This window comes from Liolophura sinensis, chromosome 7 (assembly GCF_032854445.1).
Source record: "Liolophura sinensis isolate JHLJ2023 chromosome 7, CUHK_Ljap_v2, whole genome shotgun sequence".
Taxonomy (NCBI): Eukaryota; Metazoa; Mollusca; class Polyplacophora; order Chitonida; family Chitonidae; genus Liolophura; species Liolophura sinensis.
Window position 1 is genome coordinate 57,194,277 of NC_088301.1, and position 17,210 is coordinate 57,211,486.

The 17,210-nt window shown below is 39.4% G+C and overlaps 1 protein-coding gene across 3 annotated transcripts in view; it reads left to right on the forward strand.

Moving 5' to 3' along the window:
• LOC135470307 (dynein axonemal heavy chain 3-like) overlaps positions 1-17,210 on the forward strand; it is a 74,487-nt gene that overhangs the window by 8,530 nt on the left and 48,747 nt on the right. For 2 of the 3 annotated variants that reach the window (XM_064749168.1, XM_064749166.1), the window contains exons 2-17: positions 156-260; positions 6,812-6,980; positions 7,405-7,513; positions 8,059-8,378; positions 8,649-8,801; positions 9,138-9,315; positions 9,625-9,763; positions 10,135-10,239; positions 11,115-11,245; positions 11,890-12,088; positions 12,289-12,507; positions 12,828-13,081; positions 13,799-14,003; positions 14,411-14,614; positions 15,815-15,945; positions 16,180-16,375. In XM_064749168.1, coding sequence (XP_064605238.1) covers positions 156-260; positions 6,812-6,980; positions 7,405-7,513; positions 8,059-8,378; positions 8,649-8,801; positions 9,138-9,315; positions 9,625-9,763; positions 10,135-10,239; positions 11,115-11,245; positions 11,890-12,088; positions 12,289-12,507; positions 12,828-13,081; positions 13,799-14,003; positions 14,411-14,614; positions 15,815-15,945; positions 16,180-16,375 — 2,817 coding nt within the window. The remainder of the gene's footprint in view (positions 1-155; positions 261-6,811; positions 6,981-7,404; positions 7,514-8,058; positions 8,379-8,648; positions 8,802-9,137; positions 9,316-9,624; positions 9,764-10,134; positions 10,240-11,114; positions 11,246-11,889; positions 12,089-12,288; positions 12,508-12,827; positions 13,082-13,798; positions 14,004-14,410; positions 14,615-15,814; positions 15,946-16,179; positions 16,376-17,210) is intronic. The other variant, XM_064749167.1, reaches the window with a different exon arrangement.

Here is a 17,210-nt window from a genome sequence, read left to right on the forward strand (position 1 = left end):
TAGCAGTTCATTTGACCTCACTTCAGTTTGGCTCATACCAAAGCAGCCAAGTCAAAAAGTAGAAGGTATATAAAACCCATGGTAATACATGCATTAATGACATATTCTAGTTTCCAGCCTTATTCATAATTTCAGTTTTTGTTGCCTTGTTTCAGGTAAGCAGCTTTCACCGAGGGGTGACAGTTGCTCATCCTAATGAGTTTGAGTTACAGTACCGACCTAGTGTTATAGAACATTTACCTCCACTAAGTGCTCCCAAGGTGAGTGTTTTAGGTACACAAGTACATTACTTATATAATTGTCGATGATATGCCACATCTATCATGACATATTATTCACGTACAAACATGTCCTCTGAATTGTTTTAGCTTTAATAGTAAGGTTCAGACAGTATATTTCAGGTGTATATGTACCGATGTTAATATGTCGTGCTTGAAAGACTGGCATGCTAACATAGGGGTCATATGGTAAGCTTACCCCCAAGGGATTAGAACAGATGCGATCACACGTAAAAGTGTTACAAAAGGTGTCATTACTCCTGGTTGTATTTTAAGCAATAATTAGAAAAGTTTTGATTGGTGTTAGGAAAAAGGTGCTCATAGTTGTGAGTAACTTATATGAGCAATATTTACCAGTATTTGTCTTTTGCAAACCCAGTTTTCTTTCAAAGGTTTATTGATTAGTTCTAGTTTTCTATAGGGTGTGTGGTGACCTAAAGAAACCGGGTGTCAGTTCCCTTTGACAGGGTTTTGTTGACATTGAACTTAGTCACGCAGACAAATTGGAGCAGCCACTTAATCTGCAGAATTACCTGGTATGACACCAGCCACTTTCTGTGTGATTTATCACCTGTAATAGTATAGGTCTACCTGGGTGTAGGTCACATGATGACTTCAATACTGGCCGTGTAGCTGTAGTACACACATTGTATGGACTTATGGTACATATTGTAGTCATGTGCATTGGTAATGTTTTTAACCTAATCGAGCCTGTAAGTCATGTAAGTAATTACATACTTGTTTAAGGCATTAAAGCTACACCCAACATAGTTTATGTGCACACCATTGATGTAAAATGGTGGTTCTGTTCTCTGGGTTTAGCAATAAAGATTTAGCAGTAAAGGAAAGATAAATTGATTGTTCATCAGAGGAGCTTTCAGTGGTATTACCTTGAGTCATTTCTAGGCAAAAGTAATAATATAATTTACTGCTGAGTGCTGAGTATATAGAAAATTATTAGGAAGTGCTGCAGATGTATTTACCTATTTAGGCTGGACATTGTTGCCTTGATTACCCGTGATACATCAGCGACCATAAAAAATTACTTGTGGGATTAATAGAATTGCAAAGCCTGAGATGACACAAAGCTGTATTAATATGATGCTCTGTCAAATCTTGATGCATAATGTTGCATTAAAACCTTGACCTACATGTAAGAGATGTTGCTCTGGGATAAGGGTTTTACTTTACTAGACGAAGGAGTTTTAGTGGTAAGAAATCCTTAGCGATAGCTAAGGTGTCAGTTGTTAGAGCTACCTCTTCCCAGGCTGTTTAAGTACTTGTCCGTTGGCAAAATCCAAGCGCTAATACGTCTGAACGAAAGCCGTCATTTGGTGCCGTGATGCTGCAAAGTGTTCTGTTGAAATTGAACTCAATGCCATTATGCACTAAATGCGGTCACTAGCTTTCTGCTGTGACCAAACTTCGTTCAGGTCTGCCCTCTATTTATTAGTCAGGTCAGTGCATTTACGCTGTCTCCTGTCATTTGATTTTTTTTTTTTTTTTTTGATTGGTGTTTTACGCCGTACTCAAGAATATTTCACTTATACGACGGCGGCCAGCATTATGGTGGGTGGAAACCAGGCAGAGCCTGGCGGAAACCCATGACCATCCGCAGGTTGCTGGCAGACCTTCCCACGTACGGCCAGAGAGGAAGCCAGCATGAGCTGGTCTTGAACTCACAGCGACCGCATTGGTGAGATCCTGTCATTTGTGTCGTCAGGTCCAGTCTACAAACCAACTATTAACTTTGTGACAGCGTATAGGTAATTCCTGAGAAGGCTTCCGAGTTAAAACAAAATATGAAAACCTTTGTTGGATATTACACACACTACAAGGAGCTATACCTGTAAAAGTATTAATCATCAAAAGAAAATAAAAACACTCAGGAATATAACACATGCTGGTCTGGCCTTGAGAGCCATGTGATTCTCAGCAGGTATGACAGATATGTTTTATGGTGGCTTCTGATCCACCCTGAACTATGCTGATCACCATGCATGCTGTGGCCCTCCCCCCATTTAGCCTTTGTGCTATCCGAGGGTTCCACTGGACATGTATGATGGTTGACTCTGCTGCAATAGAACCGACCTAATAAGCAAATGACTTTATTAGCCACATGTTCACGTAGCCAATTTGCACTAACGATTGGTCTGTTTTCGCATCATGGTGAAACCAAACAAGGCTTATTAAAACCTGTCAACCACCCAAGTTTCTTGGCCTGCGCTAGTGTGAAGCAGGGTTTTGAGCCATTGTTACATGTATATCAAAAATGGTTTGTAGCATGTCTACACCGTTATAGTGTATCATTTTCCATTCGTACTGTCTTATATGTGACGTCATCACGATGAGATGGGAAAGGAACATTTGATGTAATAAAATGACGTCAAGATCCTGCTGCTTGGCGTTTAAGAGGTCCCTGTTCACATGTAATATCGGTATATGCTATGACAGTGCCCTTTGAAATGGACTATTGGGTAGTGATTTTTGCAGAGGCAGTTATTTGCATTGGTTGCTAATTGACAATGATGAATGGATAACTGTTAAGTCACTATATTTGCTTTGTACAATGCAATGGCCATTTTATTAATGAAAATGAAGAATTATGATGGAATACATGTTTGGTCATGATTTGGTCACCTGATTTCGCATCTCGTGCTAATTTAGGCTTTGGTATTAAGTGTTTAAATGCCAGTATGGGTTTCCTTATATTATCAGAAAATTAACAAGATACATGTAAGTTCAGTTACTTAGTGAATTAAAATAAGACTTTACAGATCAAGTTTTCATTGTATTGTTTGTAAATGGTCAAAGAAAGCATTTTTGATAATGGGGAACTCGTAAAGCTCCTTCCTGTGTGTACCAAGACGGTCTAAGGCTGTGAACTCATTACACGTGCTGCTTTAATGGGTACAGTATGTAGAAGTATCTTGATCTTGAATTTTTAGCCTGTCTGTTCCTGACCTAGCCTCATGCGTATTGGAATAATGGTAAACGTTAAAGATGATACAATAAAAAGTACTGCATGTATTGTGCTCAGCTGTTGCATACTTGTTAAGCACAATAACACAAAAGAAATGCTTCGTCATTGAATGCTCTATGTGCTTAACAGTTACTGTAAATTACAAAATTTACAACTTAGTGATAGTATTTGGTAATGGTAGCATTTCAGCATACTGGATGTATTGAGCATGTAAAGCATAATAACATGACTTTCCTCCCAGTTCCTTTATGCTCTGCATGTGTGTTAATTACAATATTGAAGTTTAAAGATTTCTTGACGTTCATATCTGTTTTGTGTCCATGTAAAAATGTTCTACTGTAAAAAAAAAATAGGGCCTTATATTTGTGTCACTTTGGGTCACCACGATTTCCCAGGTTCATTTTACCATGGTCTTTGATCAAGCACATTCATGATGTCCTATTGTGAGATACTTTACAGGACATTATAATTTTAATGTAAGTTGCATTTTGCAGAATTATTACTGAAGCAGTTTATATGTTAGTAATCCTTATGCACTGACAACCAACAAAATCTCAAAGTTTTACAAATTATGGTCCTTACCTATATCTTGAACATAATTATTTTATCCTTTGTGCATGTACAATTTATGATCCCTGTGAAAATTGTCAGTGACATTGAGTTTACGTGAAAGCCATTTTTGTTGCTGCCTTGTTATGGAGAAGCCACCAAGTCATCACTTACTACAAATTGGTATGAATGGATACTGGTGAATTATTATGTGAGGAAAGAAATGCTTAGTGTATTAGCAAGTTTTGTTGCGGTCTCCTGATATCAAATGATGGAAAGTTTTGCTCCATTAAAAACTTCATTGTTGTATGCTCAACATCCATACCACCAGGATGATGAGTTTCATCTCCAAATTGTGTGACCCACTATTATTTAATTTGTTTGACATTGCATGTTGTGTATTTCCTGTCTTTTCTTTATAAATGCTGAAATAAAATCACAGATCCATAGTACTCTATCTGTAAGGTTTTGATGCCCCGGGAAAAACTATTTGGTGGCTTTGAATACTTTGATAAGTTTATTGTGAACAAACAAGCACTTTGTAGAACATTAGGTAAAATTACAGATGGTTTTTTCCTTGGATGTCTTTTACAGATGTTTAACACATAGTTTGGCATGTGTTGCTGAGAATTTCATTACCTTTGCATTGCCTGTTCGTCAGTATGTGGTTGCGTGCTTTTTTCAGATGCAAGAAGGTTATTTCTTTTCTACACTGGCTCCATGGTTTAAGTTTAAATTATTCAATGCAGCTAAGAATACAAGCATGCGTGAACAGCAGTCCTAGGTGAGATAGTCTGTGAACAATACTTAACCACAGATTGGTGCTAAAGCTAAGTCAATTCAGGCAAGGGACAAGGAACACAAAGCAAGACACCAGTGATTTATTGTCGTGAAAAGGAAAATGAGACCCTCTCATGTGATGTGTTTGTTTATTTGATTGGTGTTTTATGCGGCATACAAGTATACTTCACTCATATGGCAGTGGCTGGCATTATGGTGGGAGGAGGGGTGGAAGGCTTGGTTTTGGGGGGTAGGGGGAGGTTAAGCCAGCATCCTCTCCTTTTACATAAAATGAATTTATTTATTCATTTATAGGATTGGTGTTTAATGTTGTGATCAAGAATTTTCCACCTTCAGGTTTATGGTTGGAATGCAGTTAGGTTTGTGGGTGGACCGCAGTTTTGTTTTGTGGGTGAACTGCAGTCAGGTTTATGGGTGGACCGCAGTCAGGTTTATGGGTGGACCGCAGTCTGGTTTGTGGGTGGAACGCAGTTTGGTTTGTGGGTGGACCGCAGTTTGGTTTGTGGGTGAACCACAGTCATGTTGCTCAGTTGGTTAGTGCGCTAGTGCAGAGTAATGGCCCACAAGTGTCTCTCCAATGCAGTCGCTGTGAGTTTAAGTCCAGCTCATGCCGGCTTCCTCTTTGTCTGTACGTGGGAAGGTCTGCCAGCAACCTGCGGATGGCTGTGGGTTTCCCCCGGGTTGTGCCCGGTTTCCACCCACCATAATGCTGGCCGCCATCATATAAGTGAAATATTCTTGAGTGTGGCGTAAAACACCAATCAAATAAATAAATAAACAGTCATGTTTATGCTTGGACCGATGTCAGGTTTATGGTGTTACTGAAGTCAGGTTTATGGGTGGACGGCAGTCAGGTTTGAGGGTGGACAATATTCATGTTTGTGGTGGGATCGCAATCATGTTTATGGTGGGACCGAAGTCAGGTATGTGGTCGGAGTGGTAAGGTTTGTGGGTGGGCTCAGTCAGGTAGATGGCGGACCGAAGTCAAGTTTATGGGTGGACGGCAGTCAATCTTTTTGGACTGCAGTTAGGTTTGTGGGTGAACCACAGTCATGTTGCTCAGTTGGTTAGTGCGCTAGTGCAGAGTAATGGCCCACAAGTGTCTCTCCAATGCAGTCGCTGTGAGTTTAAGTCCAGCTCATGCCGGCTTCCTCTTTGTCTGTACGTGGGAAGGTCTGCCAGCAACCTGCGGATGGCTGTGGGTTTCCCCCGGGTTGTGCCCGGTTTCCACCCACCATAATGCTGGCCGCCATCATATAAGTGAAATATTCTTGAGTGTGGCGTAAAACACCAATCAAATAAATAAATAAACAGTCATGTTTATGCTTGGACCGATGTCAGGTTTATGGTGTTACTGAAGTCAGGTTTATGGGTGGACGGCAGTCAGGTTTGAGGGTGGACAATATTCATGTTTGTGGTGGGATCGCAATCATGTTTATGGTGGGACCGAAGTCAGGTATGTGGTCGGAGTGGTAAGGTTTGTGGGTGGACCTCAGTCAGGTTGATGGCGGACCGAAGTCAAGTTTATGGGTGGACGGCAGTCAATCTTTTTGGACTGCAGTTAGGTTTGTGGGTGTACTGCAGTTAGACTGTAGTCAGGTTTATTGTTGGACCACAGTCAGGTTTGTGGGTGGACTGCAGTCAGGTTATTGGGTGGGACCACAGTCAGGTTTATGGGTGGGCTGTAGTCTGGTTTATGGGTGGACCACAGTCAGATCATAGTCAGGTTTATGGGTGGGACCAGTCAGGTTTGTGGGTGGACCACAGTCAGGTTAATGGGTGGGACCACAGTCAGGTTTATGGGTGGGCTGTAGTCTGGTTTATGGGTGGACCACTGTCAGATCGTAGTCAGGTTTATGAGTGGGACCTGTCAGGTTTGTGGGTGGACTGCAGTCAGACAGTAGTCAGGTTTATAGGTAGGACCAGTCAGGTTTCTGGATGGACTGCAGTCAGGTTTGTGGGAAGAACACATTCAGGTTTGTGGTTGGACCACAGTCTGGTTTGTCTAAAAGAAATATAAACTGGTAAAGGGCATAGTGAAAAAACTATTGCTGCTCTTAAACAGTTAACAATGAAAATGACCAGTGTAAGAAATTAAATCTATTACCATACACATACAGCCATACATGCTGTGAAAATAAAACAGCACAACATCATTTTGTATCCCAGATATATTACAGGTTTCTTGTTTCTCATTAAGAACTCTTTCAGTGAAAAGCCAAAAATTCTGCAGCGTGGCTCTCGGACCCAGGCAGCACCTCTGAAAGAAGAGAAACACTATCGCAAGGTCAGCGATTCCATTGCCAACAACTACAGTCCATCAGCTAGTCACCTGACCACTTCATACATTTACAACACCTACAAAAATCGTGAGTAAGACATGTTTTTATGAGCAACATACAACTTTCATGTGAGACCCAGTATTAATATAACCAACAGAAACCCTGCCCAATCAACTTGAGACCTTTTTCTTTTTATATCTTGCCCTAGCACTAGTGATTAAATTACCTCTGATCTCGCTTTTGGGTGATAAAAAATGCATGTGAGGTATCATTTAGCAATTCCTTTGGTTAGTCTTAGGTAAACATGAGAAGAAGGCTTGAACCGAAACATGTGGGCTGTCCTGTGTTGTTCGTACACATGAAGATTTCCCCAAGTGTGAGATAAAGGCCACATTAGCTGACAGATTATCCTGTTTATGGCCTAATGGGATGATAGCTTGCTCTCTTTACAGGTGTTCCCCTTGAGCACATAATAATTTTGTAACCGTATTCCATCTAAATATCTAAACAGGGTATACTACAGAGGAGATTTACAACCTCTCTCCACGACATGTTCATAAGGGAAGGAGAGCACCATGCTCTGACGCAGAGCAGAGAGCATGGACGTCATCTGCAAAGATGTAAGAAGAACTTAGTAAATTCAGATATTGGTTTGAAATATAACACTTGATTTAAATTTAATTTTATTAAAAGTTTAAAAATATTGTATAAAAATTGTTTGTGAACTCTTAAGCTTATCCATGTGCCTTCCATTTTGCTGCAAAAAGTGCATTTTTAGAGGCAAATTAATGTCATAAAATATTACTTTTGTGCTTAAAGTTATATCTTTCCTGTGGAGCATCATCATAGCTTCCAAGCAAACCTTAAAACACTTTCTATGATCAGAAGAACTTTCAAAATCTGGCAAAATAAGCAACTCATTTATGGATGGTATTTAAGTCTCATTTTAGTGTAATGTATCCAATGTTCTTTTCAGCAAAGCAGTATTCAGTGACACTTAAAGTGAGAAATTTTATATCCAAATCTGAAATTTGATTTGATGAAACTTAGTTTTATGTTTGTCATTAACTGCACTTCTTTTTTTTTTGTTAAAGTGTATTTTATAGTATATGTTTTGATGTAGTTTTTTAATTTTCTGTTGATTTATTGTACCTTGTTGTTACAGACCTGTTAATCAGGATGAAGCTGTTGTACAGGGAACAGATTCAGCCTCTAAGCTTGTTAACAGAGAGACAGAGCCCAGTGAGAACGGTTACCACAGCATGTTACCCCCCATCCACAGTATGTCCATGTCTTACACAGAGTCTGAGAACAAACCCACAAGATTCCAATATGATGGAGATGGGATCAAAGCCATGCACCAATCCCCAACCTTATTTAGCACAAGGAACAGCCACAAGGCCCATTCTGCAACTCAGAAAAATGAGAAAATGGCCAAAATCATACAAGAACCAGAGAACTGTTCCAAAGCTATGCAGGAGGCTGGTTAGTTGTTATTGAAATGTTGTTTTACTTGTTTTCTTTTTTTGTTTGTGTTTTTTTTTCACAGATTTGATTTTTGGAAAACCTGTAAATATATTTAAGCATGGAAATTATTAAAGTGTGAAAATGTATTAAGTACAGAAATTTTGCATGTAAATTTTGTTTAGATTGATTTATATAGCCATGGCTAAACTGAATGTAATTTTGTTATTAGTAAATGAAAGGTGTAATGGGTTTTGTGAATGTTGGTGAAGTGACATTTTTATCAAACAGGCTTACCTGTGTTGACAGGGAAGACCCAGCGGCCAGGTAGTGCAGAAGCCTTTGGTAACAGTGCAGCCAGCATGACAGATAGCCTGGACAGTGGCAGACCCCTTTCTGCTTACATATCTGACATGCCAACACTACAGGAGAGCTCCTCTCATGGTAACACCCACCATCATTTATCAGTCTGTTATTAACAAGTTTAACTAATTGCAGGCTTCAAACAAAAGCTACAGCTTAGTCCATATAGCTTAAGGTTAACATTGTGAAAATATATACCATGTAAACCTACAGAAATGTTTGAAATGGTATGATTGGAGAATGACTCTCCAAAATTTGAGTAACCTGCATTTGTTACAAAATTGTTTATATTTATATGTTCTATCTTTGACAAGCAAAATTACACTGTGCCTGTAAGGAAATGACCTTATTATCTTTCCTTTATTACCTCTACCCTATTACATGTTCCTTTACATGTTCCTTACCTTTTTCATGCAGAAAACAGCACGAACTGCGCAAGAAGGGAAGACTCCTCAATGCACACGACTAAAGAGGACATGTCGCGCACACACGACCCGCAAACTGCAGCTGCTCTCAGTGTGCAGTTTCCGCCATATTACTTCTCCACATTAGGACTCTCCAGGCCTCCCACACCTGAGGACAACCACAAAATCAGGTTTTTTTTATTAGACTTGTGTGTTGTGATGTGTGAATTCTATGACATAAATGTGTGATATATTCCTGCAGTTTTCCACCAATAACTTTGACTTGTGACAGTGTACATTGTACCATCATGATATTGAAATATTCTTGGTGTTTATATATTACTGTGTAAATGTGTAATGTTAAAGCAAGAATTAATGTTGTCTGGGTAGTTGGTGGTGTAATGGGGCTTTGGCAGTTCAGTATTCAAACAGTACGGAATGGTAACTATCCTCCGTTATTGAGCAACTTGTGATAACTTGCATTTTCTTTTTTTTATCAGGTATTATCATCTGATGGAAACCTCAATAAACCCAGAAATGATTACACCAGTCGGCAGAGAAAGACTGAAAGGAGTTCATCGATTTGTACCTTCAAAACTACGTAAAAGACTGTCTAAAGCATCAGTAAAGTTTGAACAGGTAAGAAAATGGATATTCTCCATCTTTTGGGTATTGTTCTTACCATGTTCATCCATGGTCATCCAAAAGTGAATGTTGACATACTTCTAGATATAGTTCTATAGAAGTATAGTTCTGACCTATTTCCTTTAGTCACCATATAAAGGTGCCTTTTACTGGGTTAGATTGTTATAAACTAACCTGACCTCTTTGAACTGTTTGTCAGTTCTGAGATCATAATTGGCCTGTAACTCATGTAAGCAATATTAATATCTTCCAAACTTCTGAACTAGATGTTTTACTGACTGGCTAGACAACTTAAGTAATATTAAAGTTTCATCATTACATGGACCAATGGCCACCACCAATAGTTGAAGTATTTTCCCCCACAGGAAATGGAAGAAGATCACAACAAGGCAATACGGAAAGCTGTGCTGGATTACCTGTTATTAGATAAAGGAGAACAAGAGAGGCTGGGTGTGCCAGTCCCTGCAAAGGTAAATTTTATGTGAAGTTTAGGCTGCATCCAGTAAATATAAGTAGGAAATAAAAATATAAAGATATTTTCTTTATTGTAATAGGCATACCAGCTTGCTGGGTGGATGTACCAGCTAGCAGGGTGGGTCTAGCAGTTGGCAGGGAGGTGTACCAGAAAATGTGTTGGTGTACCAGCTGGCTGGGTGGATGCACCAGCTGGTTGGGTTGGTGCACCAGCAGTCTGAGTGGGTGCACCAGCTGACTGGGTGGGTGTACTACCTGGCTGGCCTATATGTTCCATTTGGCCAGCTGGTAGGGAGTAGGTGTACCATCTAAATGGGTGAGCGTACTAGATAAATGGATGAATGTACCAGCTGAGTGGGTGGTGTGGCAGTTGGCAGGGTGGATGTATTAGTTGGTTAGGTGAATGTACCAGCTGGCTGGGAGTGTGTGGCAGCTGAATGGATGAATGTACCAGCTGGTTAAGACTGTGTACCAGCTGACTGGGTGAATGTACTAGTTGGCTTTCGAGTGTGTACCAGCTGACTCATTGAATGTACTAATTGGCCAGGAGTGTGTACCATCTGACTGGGTGAATGTACTAGTTGGCCAGGAGTATGTACCAGCTGACTGGGTCAGTGTACAGGTTGATTGGGAGTGTGTACTAGCTGAATGGTAAATGTACTAGTTGGCTGGGAGTGTGTACCAGCTGAATGGTGATAGTACTAGTTGGCTGGGAGTGTGTACCAGCTGGCTGGGTGGGTGTACCATATGGACCACTTTATATGACAAGAAAGAAGAAAAGACTAATACTTTGTTAAGGCAGTTTAAGCTCCAAGTAAATTGTTCTTAATCTATTCTTACTTTTGCGCTTTCATTTGTCCTGTTTTTGTAGCGATCCCATTCAGCAGGACGTCTCCCATTTCCATGGCATGAAAGTGTTCAGCAAACTCGCAGGTTTATGTCCATTGATCTCTACATCACTCATCCTGTTATGCCAGCCATTTTGTACCATTTTGAATCTAAGTAAGTGTTATCCCATGACAAGAATCTTTTTGAATGAGGTTGATGGTTACTGCCCTCTCAACACAGTTATTTCTTGTATTTATCATGGAACTAAAGAATATTTCACCTACAAAATGCTGAAAAGGTTTATTGCTGGGGTAAACGGGAAACAGATTTGAGAAATTCAGGGCCCTTACTAATATATATACATCACATGATGACGTGGCTCTGCAGGGCTAGGCCCTTTTTCCCCCACCATAATGTTGGCTGCAAGTATAAGTGACATATACTTGAGGAAGTTCATGTGACCTCATTGGCAAGAAGAAGAAGGTTTTTCATAGACCCTTGTGTTCAGTGGGACTGCTGATTAATGTAATTTGTATCAGACACCTTGAGTGTAATATCAACACCATATGTTTTATGTATTGCTGTAAACGCATACATGAAAGAAAAACACATCTAGCTACTTATTGTCTTGATTGTGAAGCAAGCTGCAGTTGTTGACATATTTGTTTGTGCTAGAAGCAATGCTCTGATAAATCATGTTTTTAAGATGCAAATCAAAGAGATGAAGCAGTTTACACACTTGTTTTGTGAGTTTTGTAATTTTTTATTCACATAACCTGACAGATATTTTTTCTTTTGTTTGATGTTCCCTGTTACAGGTATGGAAAGTTTCGGCTCATGGACATACCTGTGTTGAAAGACATAATGCCTGTCACAATGGAGGCATTTTTGACAAATGTGCAGGAGTCTAGCAAAGCAGGCGCAGCACGATTGCGCTCCCACTGGCTGCAGGAGTGTATTGAGATCATCAACTGTAGGAGAGATGATGTGGAAGCATGGATGCCACGCCAAACTAATGTAATGAGGTTTTTAATTTGATTTTTGACTGTTATTCTTAGTTTTCACTGTTGACTTTTAGAACAAGGCAGAGGATTGCTAGAACATTGTGTCACTTTTAAAGTGTGTGTTGATTTATATGGAATGTTTGTTAAAACATTCAAAATTTTTGAATTAGGATAATGTAAGTTTTATGAAAATAATTTTTTACATTTTTTCAGGATCAAACCATTAGCCAGCGAATGGACAAAATGGATCACTTTTTCAACAGTGTAGCTTCATTGATGTCCAATCTCTTAAGGAAGTGTGTGAAAAAGTCTATTTATGACTTAGTGAGGCTTCTAGAGGAATATGCTGATGGAAATGCCTACACTGGAGAGTACCATATCTTCTCTCAGCTAGCTTTGCCAGGTGTAACACACCTTGTCACTGTGTTCATGGTAAGTGATTGAGAAATAGTCAGTACTTGGTACAATCCATATGCCTAGCACCACAACTGAAACGTACCAAGATTGCCAATTTTAAAAATCATAGCTTTGACCCACCACAGGATTAAGCACAGAATGTCCTGCTCACAAAGCAGGCTGTACTTAATTGTACTTAAAACAAGTTTCATGCTGTATCATTTAGCAGTTGACAGTGCATAGATATTGAGTGTCAATATGTATTAAAACATCGCTTAAAACAGTGTGTGAGTTTCCTTGTCATTTTCTTGAATGTGTGTGATCCATGGGTAAGAGCATGTCCTGTTTTATTCAAGGATAAGGACATGTCAAAAATGGAGACAGATTTCAGTCCGAACTTTGGGCAGCTGTACAAGTTTTTCTGTGAAATCATTGACACGATGGTGCATAGTGTGGAGGGTTTGCCCAGAGTGGAGCAGCAACTTTTCCAGGAAGTGGAGGACCTGGAGCCCAGGTATCTCAGCACAGTACAGGTAGATGAAGATCTGGTGAGAGAAGCCAAGCAGAGGGTTCTTACAATTTTGACAGTGAACAGCCAGGGACCCATCAAGTAAGCATCAACCTCATTTTCCTTGTCCATGTTTCAAAAGTCAGATTCCCAGGTCTGCTCCTCCTGTTAGCCCATAAAGCTTTATTATGGACAGACATAACCTGAGTTATCTCAAAAGAAAAGAGATCCAAATGTCTTTTTCTGGCGTGCTTGGTAACTCTATAAATCAGCTTCTAAAAAGGAACGAGGCCATGGGATGCCCCATGTTAGAGCATCCAAAAACACAATATTGAGTCACTCGTACCCCACATACTTTTGGTTAAATGAAACAGGGCTCAGGTGACATAAGCTTAAACAAACGCATCCTTCAGGTTATAGGAGTGACGAGTCCTGATGAGAAAAAATGTTAGTATGGTGGCGCTTTCCTTTGTCTCCATGCACATGATTTTGCTAACTTTGAACTACAATATCTTGGTTATGCAGCATTGCAAAAATAAAAAATTACTCTTTTTAAACTTTCTGATGATATATTGATGCGTGTATAAATGTACATCTAGTCTTTTCTTAGTATAGAAAACCATGAAACATTGTCTGGACTGGATATAAATAGGAGAAACTCAGAAGAATGACTATTACTAAAGAAATAAAAGAAAATAATGTTATAACTGTGATGAGATTTATGTTGTGATTAGTTTGGCATTTCTTCCACCAGTTGACTGTATTGTGAATTTTTATTTTCTGTGCTTGCCGATGGTAAGGTCTTTTCTTTTGGTTCAGGTACAAATCTGTGTACGAGCCTTATCATGACCTTTTGTCCAAAGAGACGGATGTTAGGGTGGAGAAGTTTATTAGTTTAGAACATCCTTTACGGAACTATGTTCGAGAAATAGAGAGACTGAAACTGATGGCATCTGAGATTGCCTCTCTGCCAGTTTATGTACCCATGCACTTTTTCCTCGTGGACTGCTCTCACCTGAATCAGGTAAGAAGGGCCTGTGTGTTAAATATTGGTGTCTGGGACTTATAAGCCTCATGCACATGTAGGCAGAAGAATGTATGAAAATTTCATGTATGTACATATTATTAAAACTTGAAACAATCAACTTATAACAAACTATCTGCTCTTAAAATGACACAATCTTGTTATGTGACATAACCAGTATTTCAAAGAAATAAATGGTGTATACAAATTTCAGTAATTCCTTCAAAGTTTACAAAGTATATTTTTGTATGTCATTTGTGTCAGTGTTTATAGCAGCATTTGATACTACGTGTAACATATGGTAGGTGTTGTGTGACAATTTCATTGATGTGTTTAGGACAATCAAGTAGCTTTTGTTTTACAATCAGTATAAGGTACAGATTTATAAATTGTTTTTCTTGGCTCAGTGGCTGATTGATCGGGCTCGACACTTGATTGGGATCATGATTGACAACATAGTGTTGACAAGTCGGAAGTTTAATCGTGGTATCTGCACACAGTATGATGAGATTGTATTTAAAATCACTCGTCAGTCTGAGACTACAACAGAGCTGGTGACACTACAGGACTACGTGGAGGGTTTGTGGTGCAAAGAGCTTCTACACCTCAAGGTGAGAGAACCAAAAGAATTCATCTCTTTGTACAGTTGGGTGGAATGGTTAGACACTGACACACCTTTTGTGTGTGTCTTGTTTTTTAAGCTGATTACTCAGAGCAGCTGGGGTTTTGGTGACTCAAAGCATTCAGGAGAATCTGCTGACTCAGCAAATGATAGAAGTTGAGCCTGCATGTTCTACTTTTTAGCTCTCCTTACTTTGTAAGGTATTGTGAGAGAGGATCAGATGCTGTCTGTGGCAGTCTCGCTGTCCAATTTGGTTAATGTTATTGGCCGATCATAGAGTTGACATTTGCATGTCAAAGACCAAAGAAGTCTTTTACCTCATAACTCAATATTTTGCTCAGCTATTCACAGGGTTGCAATTGCTTCCCATAGAACATGGATTGCCAAATTCAATTTGCAATTTGCATATTAAAGACCTCTGCAGCAAAGTTGTGCGCTAACTTCACCACAGTGTCTTTTACCACCACAACAATTTACAACTCCATAAGATATGAAGTCAGTGCTCTGCAATCCTTATGCATAAGATAAACAGTGATAGTTGTAACAGTATAATAAATTTGGTCTTTCTTGTTGATTTAATGGCAAGATCTTAGCACTATATAATTTGAGGTTAATATCTGTGCATGACAGTGTGAATCATTCTAGTTTTTGGGGGGGCTGGGGTGGGGTGGGGGTTGGAGATCAATATTTGAGTGTATTGCATGACTTGTACATTGTGCAGTTTTACAAACTGCTGAACCAGGCGAGTAGCCATTATTCTTTGAATGCCTTACTGGCTATTGACATCCAGTGGTACCCAAATTTGTTACTATATTATTGCATAAAAACAGAAAATAATCTTTCCACAATCCTAGCAACCAGACATGTTCATAAATTCATAGAAATTTTTTTTTTTTACAATGCGTTTTGTATTAAAATGCGATATATACAGATATGACACATGTTATTCAGACCTTGCCATCAGAGGAAAGCAGTAATTTGCAGCCATGCACTGTTGGCAAGCCCTGACATTTTTCATTTAAAACTATAATTTTTAAATTGAGCTTGTTCACATCCTTTTAAATTGGATCAGCTTTATGACTGCTCCTAAAAAAATCATATTTTTAATTCTTTGCCATGTATATAGAAGAGCTGCATGTTAATGTGTAATTTCACATGTTCTATTCCTTGTGTTGGTTTTGTCCACCAGGACAAGTTAGAACTGGCAGCTGGTAATCTTCTCTTCTTGATGGACTATGCTTACCTGGAGAAGGATGACATGCTGCTGAATGACAACACCTTCACTTGGCCAGACCGCATCATACCCATGATCAAAAACACGTAAGACGCCTGAAGTGAATGAGACCAATAGCACAATTTCAGATATAAGGGATATTGAGTTCAGGACCAGAATAATGTTTTTCTGGCAACACAAGAAATGATGATCTTTACACTTGGATTGTACTGCCAGTGTAGATTTATAGACAGATTGTAAAATAGTTGTAATGTAGCATGGTTTTAGGAATTAGTTAAATTGAAACTTTTCACAGGAAAGCAAAATATTTGCATTTGTAGAGAGATGAAGCTGCAGAAAGAACATGAATATGCTACGATGAAGCTAAGAGACTGGCAGAATAGGTTCAAATCCACTCTGCAGGAAATTGCCAAGAGGCTCAAGGAATTCAACACAAAGGACAGAATGGCTGAGGCTGAGCTTTACCTGGAGGAGCTGACCGACATAGGCAAGAAGCTGGAGGAGTACAATAAGGAGGTGGGTGGAAGAATACATGTAGGACCAATGGCTGTGGGAATAACATCTTCATTTAGTCAACCGAGCCTTGATCTACTAAGCCATATTACCCTTGAGCTAAGCCCTTAACTTTTCCTTCGTGGATTCACAGCCCAATCATGTTTCACTTTACAAAGGGTGAAAATGATAGGAGTTCAAAACAACTACGCATTGGAAACTGGCTGTAGTGACAAGTATGCAGTGTACTGAATAAACTTATTTCGTAGAAGATGTAGGAAGAAGTGTTGCTACCAAAAAGATCTCCAACCCCCACCCCACCCCAACCCTGCAGGTTGACTGGCTAAAGGTTGTCGGGAGGATGGTAATTTAGAGGCAGAATAGGCATGATAGAAATTAGTGGCGAAACAAAAACAAAATAGGCTGCATTGGCTCTTAGACATCTTTCGCTACCATTGATACATGTAATACCTGATAGCACTGTGATTTTTTAATAATATAAGTGAAGACCATTGATTGGCTGACAGTGCCATGGTAAAACTAGTCAGGTATCATCTTATGCTGAATGTGAGGATAAGGCTAAATGTGAGGATAAGTCTAAACCTGAGGATAAGGTTGAAATTGAGCATTTTGCTGAATCTAATGATTAGGCTCAACTGAAAATAAGGCTGAGGTTGAAAGTAAGCCTGAATCTGAGAATATGTTTGAGTCTGAGAATGAGGCAGAGTCTGAGCATAGGACTGAGAATTTTGCTAAATTTGAGGATTAGGCTGAACTGAAAATAAGGCATAAAAAGCTGGTTTGATTTCTTGTTTTGTACATAAATCAAGATCTCTTTGGATTGATTCAAACTTGCGGA